The sequence below is a fragment of the Mus musculus genome, chromosome 14 (genome assembly GCF_000001635.26).
Source record: "Mus musculus strain C57BL/6J chromosome 14, GRCm38.p6 C57BL/6J".
Taxonomy (NCBI): domain Eukaryota; kingdom Metazoa; phylum Chordata; class Mammalia; order Rodentia; family Muridae; genus Mus; species Mus musculus.
Window position 1 is genome coordinate 51,002,599 of NC_000080.6, and position 8,756 is coordinate 51,011,354.

General features: G+C 41.9%; 1 protein-coding gene across 3 annotated transcripts; it reads left to right on the top strand.

The window, feature by feature from the left end:
• Nucleotides 1-5,152: 5,152 nt before the first annotated feature.
• On the top strand, nucleotides 5,153-8,163 carry Rnase10 (ribonuclease, RNase A family, 10 (non-active)). 3 transcript variants are annotated; one of them, NM_001162863.1, is made up of 2 exons: nucleotides 5,153-5,187; nucleotides 6,675-8,160. In NM_001162863.1, exon 2 carries the CDS (start codon nucleotides 6,680-6,682, stop codon nucleotides 7,304-7,306), a length of 627 nt encoding a protein of 208 aa, NP_001156335.1. In that variant the 5' UTR covers nucleotides 5,153-5,187; nucleotides 6,675-6,679; the 3' UTR covers nucleotides 7,307-8,160. The 3 variants fall into 3 exon arrangements, with proteins under 3 accessions (NP_001156335.1, NP_083421.2, XP_006519702.1); NM_029145.3 differs by lacking the exon at nucleotides 5,153-5,187 and adding an exon at nucleotides 5,331-5,474; XM_006519639.2 differs by lacking the exon at nucleotides 5,153-5,187 and adding an exon at nucleotides 5,363-5,470 and having other exon boundaries at nucleotides 6,675-8,163.
• Nucleotides 8,164-8,756: the final 593 nt, after the last annotated feature.

An 8,756-nucleotide genomic window follows, 5' to 3' on the forward strand; every position in this document is an offset into this window, starting at 1 on the left:
TCAAAAGCCCTTATATGATAACACCTGGCATAGTGAGAGAGTATTTAAAACACATTATATGTCTGTGTACATTGTCTAACTATAAGTCTACTTGAAAAAGATTATCAGTGTTTCTAGGAGAGAAATTATTTATCAGTAAGTATGTTTTAAAATTTTTAAGATAGCAAAAACTCTTTGAAGTTAAACATTAAGAAAATGTTAATTTTAAGTACAACGAGAAAACTTATCAATAATATTTCCATGATGTTTGTAGAACATGATTTTGATATTTTCAACTGTTAATATTCAACAAACAGAATAAGTATTTTAAGATATATTTCATTGTCATGTCTCTCTTTTCATTTCTGATTTTATTACTTTGTATACTGTCTCTATGCCCTCTGGTTAGTCTGGCTAAGGGTTTGTCTATCTTGTTGATTTTCTCAAAGAACCAGCTCCTGCCTTTGTTGATTCTTTGTATAGTTCTTTTTGTTTCTATTTGGTTGGTTTCAGATCTGAGTTTGATTATTGTAGGAAGATTTTAATGATTGCTTCTATTTCACTAGAGAATTATAGATCTGTTTAAACTGCTTATCTAATTTTGATTTTATTTTGGTAAATGATATGTATTAAGGAAATTCTCCATTTCCTTTAGATTTTCAAATTTGTGGAGTGCAGGCTCTTGAAATATGTCCTTATGATTCTCTGGATGTCCTCAGTGTCTGTCATATCCCCCCTTTCATTTCTGATTTCATTAATTTGGATATTCTCTCTCCATCTTTTAGTTACTTTGGATAAAGTTTTGTTGAGCTTATTGATTTTCTCCTTGTCTTATTGATTCTTTGTATTGTTTTTTTTATCTTATTGATTTCAACCCTGAGTTTGATTATTTCTTGCTTCCTATACCTTATGGATGAGGTTTCTTCTTTTTGTTCTAGAATGTTCAGATGTGCTATTAAGTTGCTCGTATGAAATCTTTTCCACTTTTTAAAATGAAGCAACATTGCTCAATTTACTTAGTGCTATGAACATGCCACTTAAAACTGCTTTCATTGTGTCCCTTAAGTTTTGATATGTTATATATTTACTTTGACTGTATTTTAGAAAGTCTAACTTCTTTCGTGATTTCTGTCTTAATTCACTTTTCATTCTGTAGAGTTGTTCAGTTTCCATGAGTTGATATCTAACTTTAATCTGCGATGGTCAGGTAGGATGGAGAGTGTTATTTCAAAGTGTTTGTATTTACAGAAATTTGCTTTCTGTGTCATCAATGTGGTCAATGCGATCAATTTTAGAGAAAGTTCCATGAAGTTCAGAGAAAAAGGTACATTCTTTTGTGCTTAGGTGAAATGTTCTGTAAATATCTGTTAGGTCCATTTGGTTTATAATATCTGTTAAGTGCAACATTTCTCTGTTTAACTGTTGTCTGAATAACCTGTCTATTAGCAAGAATGGGATACTGAAGTCTCCCACTATCAAGGTGTGTCTTAGTTAGGGTTTTACTGCTGTGAACAGACACCATGACCAAGGTAACTCTTATAAGGACAACATTTAATTAGGGCTGGCTTACAGGTACAGAGGTTCAGTCCATTATCATCAAGGCAGGAGCATGGCAACATACAGGCAGGCATGGTGCAGGCAGAGCTGAGAATTCTACATCTTGATCTAAAGGCAGGCAGCAGGAGACTGGCCTTCAGGCAGCTAAGGAAAAGGTCTCAAAGCCCAGCCCCACAGTGATGTTTCTTATAACTCTAGGTATCTCCTGCTTTAGGTTAGAAAATTTTTCTTCTATGATTCTGCTTTAAAAACTTCCTGGACCTTTGACCTGGATTTCTTCTCCTTGCTCTGGTCTGTTCACAGTGTCCCAGATTTCCTGGGTAGTTGTTTTTTTTTTTTTTTTTTTTTTTTAGATTTAACATTTTCTTTGCCTTGTGTATCCATTTTTTTCTATTGTGTCTTTAACATTTGAGATTCTCACTTCCATCTTTTGTATTCTGTTGGTGAAATTTGCCTCCATAGTTCTTGTTTGAAATCTAAATTTTTATCTCCAGAGTTTCCTCAGTTTGGGTTTTCTTTACTGATTCTATTTCCTTTTTCAAGGCTTGACCACTTTTAACTTCCATTGTTGGTTTGTATTTTCCTGGATTTCTTCATTTCCTCTAGAAGGACCTCTACATAGTCATAAAAGGTATTTTAAGGTCTTTTTCTTGTGCTCCAGCTATGCTGGAATATTCAGGCCCTGCTGTAGTAGTGTTGCTAGGCCCTAGGAGCCATCTTTCCCTGGCTATTATTGATTGCGCTTTTACATTGGCATCCATGCATCTGGAACTGAGAAGATTATAGTCGCAGGTGCTGATATCTGTTTTTGTCTTTGTTGAATGGGTGTTTTGTTCCTTGGTTTTTGTTTCCCCTCTGGGTTTAGAACAATCTGAGAGTTGTGAGTAGTCTGGTAGGGAATTTTCTGTGAATTTTTCTGTGGCCACTGACAGTTCTAGGTAAACGTGTTTCTAGGTATTGGGAGTTCAGATGATGTGTTCTGAGAGAATGCCTGCCTGTGTTTGAGGCTGGGATAATGGGATTAGTTGGAGGAAGGAAAGTTAGAAGGGAAGATCTTCCTGATCCATTGAGGATGGGGTCAGAGAGGAAAGGAAGATGGAAGCAGGTGTTCTGTTACAGAGCTGAGGATGAGACTACGGTACTGGATCTAGAGGAACAGGAGAGGATCTATCTATAGCCTCCATCCTTCCCTGGTAGGAGTCTAAAAAAAAATGACTACTAAACACCTTAAAAAGCTATTCACAGCTTGGCAGCATGGTGCATAGCACACACTATTAATCCAACCACTTTCTTGTTGGGCTTCAACTTCAAGAGCAAGGTGGTTGGTCACCCTCCCAACATTCACACTTTTTTTCTTCTCCTAGAAGAAGTAGAGGCTGTGAAATGTTTGGGACGGAGAGATTCAGTATTTATGGGAACTCCTCCCATAGATTTTATGGGTCTTTGAAGTTTCTTAAGCACCAGAATGAAGTGACTGTGGTATGTTTTGTTGTTTATATGTTATTACCCAAACTCCCTCAACACTACAGAAACTTCCAAAATTAGTCACATAGAAAGAACAAAGCAGTCCAGTGATCCCTCAAAAAGCCAAGTGGACCCAGGGCCCAAATAAGTAAGAACCCAAGATGGATGAATTGCACAGATTAGAAAGGGCCTCAATGACCGGGCATGGTGGCACATGCCTTTAATTCCAGCACTTGGGAGGCAGAGGCAGGTGGATTTCTGAGTTCGAGGCCAGCCTGGTCTACAAAGTGAGTTCCAGGACAGCCAGGGCTACAGAGAAACCCTGACTCGAAAAACCAAAAAAAAAAAAAAAAAAAAAAAAAAAAAAAGAGAAAGGGCTAACGAGTTATAAGGATGAATTATGATCAGGCTTATGTGAGTTCATTCTACAGATGTGAGTTGTTCCAATAACCAAGCCTGGCTTCATGGTCCCTTCCTGTAATCCCAGTACTGAGAGGCTGAGGTAAGAGAAATGACACAAATTCATGGCCAACCTGTGCTACACAGTGAGATTTTGTCTCCAAAACACCAAATAAGTAAATTAAATAACTTAAATTACTTATGCATTTGAGATCACTTCTCTTCTCAGGAGTAACCAACTGCTCTCTAGAGCCATGAGAAAAACAGCATAGACTAGAGCCAGTTATCACTCTCTTTATGCAGGTAGTATAAGATGTTGACACAAGACCACAGCTCTCATCTTGAAGGGGATAAAAGATAGCCATTTTGAGTGGTTGTGGGCCAGGAACACAGGTTTAGGTTAGCCCAAATTCCATGTTCCAATGTAGAAGCTGTTTTATGAACTTGGTAGTTTTATAGGATGATTAAGGCTGAAATCGAGGCAGATTTAAAATACATTGGTGGGTACCTCAGGGAGGCAGGGGCAGTGGAATGGGAGGAGCCGTTTTACAGGTGGAAGATGCTATCTGATGATATCCTGGGGCTGGTAGAAGCTAGTGCTCTGCTAAGTCAATAGATTCCAAAAGATTTCTGGTAGTCACAAGATGTTAGTTCCAACACAGATACAGGCAAGAAATGGCAGTTCTGGAAGGCTAGAACTAGTCCAAGATAAAGTAATAAGGTAAGTCTCTCCACAGTACTATACTTCTAACCAGTCAGTCTCTGCAGCCATAGCTTCTTTCTGGAGATTTTGTTCACAAAGACAAGGAGCAATGGGTGGCAGCTGGCAAAGCAGGAACCCATCCCCCGCCCTCCGTATTCTGCTAATCGCTGAACATCTCAAGGCTTCAAGTTTATTATAAAACTGGGGGAATAATTCTAACCTCCTCTGGTAAAGAAGTCCGGAAGGCCACATGAGGTCACTACTGTGCAAGTGAACTAAAATGTAAAACCATCTATCTGAATCCTCAGACCGCAGCAGCTCCTTCATGTGATTTACAAAGAAGGCCTTTTCCTTTACCTGAAGAAGACTTTGTGCCAGTCTTAATGCAGTTAGTTTAGCAGGGAGCAAGGTGAGGTTTTAGTCTCTACTTACACTTTTGTTGACCATTTGAGAATGAACTGTAGCTCAAAAGGCCAAAAACCAAACAAACAAAAGGAAAAACAAAAACAACCTCCCCCCCCCCCCAAAGCCTGTAGACAGCAGAACTCTGAGCTCACCACTTGGGTCTCCTGCATAATGACTACAGAAAGCATGCGTCTCGGGAGATGATCATCGTCATCATCTGGAGATGATCTGTGCCGTGCCTTATCAGTCCCAGATGCTCAGCCTTCAGCTGGAGAAAGGAACATCTATTGGACACGGTGACCTCACTGGTTTAGTTCACCACATGTAGGAGCTGATTGATGAGTTGTTCTGCTTTCATGTTCCTTTTCAAGAGCCAAATAACTACATTTACAAAATCTGGATTTTTTTTTCCCCACTGCAAATAATCAAATGAAGTCATGCTACCCTTGCAAAAATGTGAAAAGCAGTATTGGAAAGGTGCCGCAAACAAAAATAAAAACAAGACGCCAGATACTACCATTCCAGAAGTGATGGGAAAGGGCTGAAGGCAGTATGTGTAGAAAACAAGACAATCAGGCTTGGGACTCAGGCACAAGGTGAGACTGTTCTAAACCACAGGTCAGTGGGCGGAACTCAGAGTAGAACAGTTGATGGAATACAACTGTCTGCAGTTCTTCCAGGTAGAGGATACTTCCTGTCGTTTGCTTAAATTTCTTTACTTCAAAGTGTTTGTGGGAGCAGAAAGACACATTAGCTGAGTGTGTCCATTCTGTGCTGGGAAGGAAAGAAGGGGAGAGGCATGGGTTCAGGAGATCCGGCTGTGTTTAAAAGCCCTCAGCACACAAGGAGATAGCTACTTGTATGGAGAGCAGTTTCTGGGTACAGCTCACAGAGAAGGACGCTCTAGGAGAGCAGAACTGGGGACATAGGAAGAGCCAAGACTATCTAAAGCTGCTTACAAGTGTAGGTAAGCCACGTCAGGGTCGGGTACCTCAGAGAGCAAAGCCGGGGCCTCATGTATTCTAGGCAAGATCTCTAGCAGCTGAGCCACATCCACAGCCCATTCAGTTTCATTCTCTTGAAATTTCTTTCTCTCCTCTTCTTTAAAACAAAAACAAGCTCTGGCAAGTTTTTACTAAAGGAAATCTTTCCTGGTTTATCTCACCAGTCTGCTCTGGCAAGCTTCTAACAACGTCAGAGTCACTTGAGTCAATGACAGCCAGTGTGCACACTCTGCAGTATTTTCCACATGCTGTGCCAATGTAATGTTATTGCCACTGTAATGATGGATGCTAGTTTTTGGCCAAGATAAATTCTATGTGAGATTTCCTCAGCGCTGGGTGACTGTTGAGCAAGAAGGCCAACCGTGCCCTTCCCCGAGTCCTCGGCTTCAGAGTCTGCTCACACACAGCATGCACTTTCCACGTTTCATAACAAGTTTAACAATTTGGAGCCCAGAGCTGTTGACTGCAAAGACTGTAACTTCCTTTCAGCTACATCTTCCTGCCTTAGTTCTGGGATGGCCCCCAACCAAGAGCGGCTGCCAAAATAGCTGGAGCCTGAGAAAGCCGTACTGCATTTCTTCCCTAACCACAAATAGAAATACAAATGACAAGATGTAGCAGAGGCCTGGGCTGACTGCACATTTCTGCAGCTTTACTTTAGGAGTGAGAACGAACCCATTTCTCTTTCAGTTCATTTTTATTCCTTTTTGGGAAAAGGGTAATAATAACAAGCAAAATAAATCTGGGATAAAAATGGACACAATGCTTCCTAGAGCAAGGTTGTCTCTAAGAATTTCTCTGTACTCATTTGGCTTAGCTACTCTCTTTGGTGATTCGAGAATAATTTCTGTTTAAGAATCGGTGGGCGGGGGCTAGAGAGGATGGAGTGGCATCAAGTTTCCTCACTGATTACTCAGACAAGGACCAGCTTACAGTCACTTCTGTTAGCCACTTTCCAATCCTCAAGACCCACACAGGAATGGGGAATGTGAGGAGAAGGGGCAGAAGAAGTGTTCAAGAAAGAGATTCATTTCCTTAGGTAGGTGGAGTAACGGGGAGAATTCAGTGGAGTACTCAAGGTCTATTTTGCTGGCGTTGGCCAACCATGGCAGGGGCCAGAGTTTATCTCTACATCACGCCTTCATTTTCCTCTTCTTCTTCAGGCAAAATGAAGGTGACACTGGTGCATCTGTTGTTCATGATGTTGCTGCTGTTGCTAGGCCTAGGGCTGGGGCTGGGCCTGGGCCTTCACATGGCAGCTGCCGTCCTGGAGGATCAGCCACTGAATGAATTTTGGCCCAGTGACTCCCAGAATACTGAAGAGGGAGAGGGCATCTGGACCACAGAAGGTCTGGCACTTGGCTACAAAGAAATGGCACAACCTGTCTGGCCAGAAGAGGCTGTCCTCAGTGAAGATGAAGTGGGGGGAAGCAGGATGCTGAGGGCTGAGCCCCGCTTTCAGAGCAAACAAGACTACCTTAAGTTTGACTTGAGTGTCAGGGACTGTAATACCATGATGGCACACAAGATAAAGGAGCCTAATCAGAGCTGCATAAACCAGTACACGTTCATCCATGAGGACCCAAACACAGTCAAAGCTGTCTGTAACGGTTCCCTGGTTGACTGTGACCTCAAGGGGGGCAAATGTTACAAAAGTCCCCGGCCTTTTGATCTGACATTGTGCAAATTGGCCAAACCAGGCCAAGTCACTCCCAACTGTCACTATCTGACTTACATAACCGAAAAGGTCATTTTCATGACATGCAATGACAAGAAACAACTGGAGACTAAATGAAGCACCTTGTGCCTTTCCCTTCTCTTCGGCCCGTTGCCTCTCTTCTCTTGGATTTCCATTCACTGATGCTTCTGTCCCCTCCTTGGGTTTGCTAACTATAGAGAAGATCCTGGGAGGAGAGAATGGACCATCTCTGATTTTTGACTTCTGAAAATATAATTATTCTTTGTATTGGGGTGGGGAGGTGTCATTCAACTTGCATTTTTGTTCTGGGGGTCTGAAATGGCAAAGAATAATGCTTAGTTTCTCCTAGATATCTCTCACCTTCAATCCCTGTCCTACAAAGGCCAAACTCTAGACCCTACCTTAGCCATGGTCATCAGCTTGATCCCTGGATTGAGTACACCTTGGGTGTAGACTAGAAGAGTTTAATGCCTCCTTTATCTACCTCCTTCCCTGCTACTTACATAGGGACTCTACATGCTACCTACTTGTGGTAATCACAGACTTCTGGGCCCTATACAATGCAACACACTTCTCTGCTGCAGATGCAACTAAAGCCATTCAATCTAGGACTGTGTCTGGAAAGCCACGTGGCTAGGCTTCTTTTCCTGAGCCTGGAAAATCATAGAGCCTGCTGTGAGTTGGTGTAGGGCATAGGCCTGAAGATCAAACATGCCCTTCTCCCAGCCTTGAGCAGTCTAAATAGACCTTAAGTGTTTGCCACAGTTGGACCTTAATGACCCAGGTGGAGTCAATTTCCTACAGGAATACTGCTGGCTGAGCTTGCTTTACAATATAATCCAGCTGAAACAAAACAACTCAATCCAGCTGAAACAAAGGATGGGTCTGTTGGCTTTTCCTATATAAATGCAGTGTGCTGTGCTGACTATTAAACTTTGAGTCTTGATCAGAAACTTTGTCTTGGCTTCATCCATCTCTCACACCCCATCCTTTTTCATTTCCAGGCCCCCTTTCAGGTAGCCCAGTTCCTCCATGGCTGCTGGACAGCTACAGTCAAGTGCTTGAATAAGGACCCATCTTTCTCATCTTCCTACCCCTTTCCTCCTCTTCTCCTTTCACAACCTTCCTCTTTGCCTCCCTTTGTTTCTTTCCTGTCTGATACTTTTCTGTGTTCTTTTCTTTTACCTTTCTTTTTTGGGGGGGGGGGGTCCTCATTTCTCCAGATTTCTTTAGCCACTCAGTCAGCTAACATGTGGTATTGCAACTGTATTGGACAAGATGTTGGACCCATAGACTCAATCTGACATAGGGAGTTTGAAGGTAGATGGGGAGGAGGGGGGAGGGAAGGAAAGGGGGGATATATTTGGTTTTCAACTCAATTATATCCTAAATTAACTACAACCCAAGAAACTGGGTATATCTGTGAGGGGTTTTGCCCTGGCGGCTGTTATGCTAGTTCCTTGCTACCCACCCCAATGTTCTGGACTTCTGAATGAAAAACAGACACAGACACAGACACACAGACACACACACATACTTAAATTTA

Bases quoted from the DNA above. Each gene is read 5' to 3' on its own strand.
- Rnase10 (NM_029145.3), top strand. From the start codon at position 5,369: ATGGAGAGCAGTTTCTGGGTACAGCTCACAGAGAAGGACGCTCTAGGA. The intron at 5,475-6,674 runs GTAAGCCACGTC...CTTCTTCTTCAG, and splicing joins AAAGCTGCTTACAAGTGTAG to GCAAAATGAAGGTGACACTG.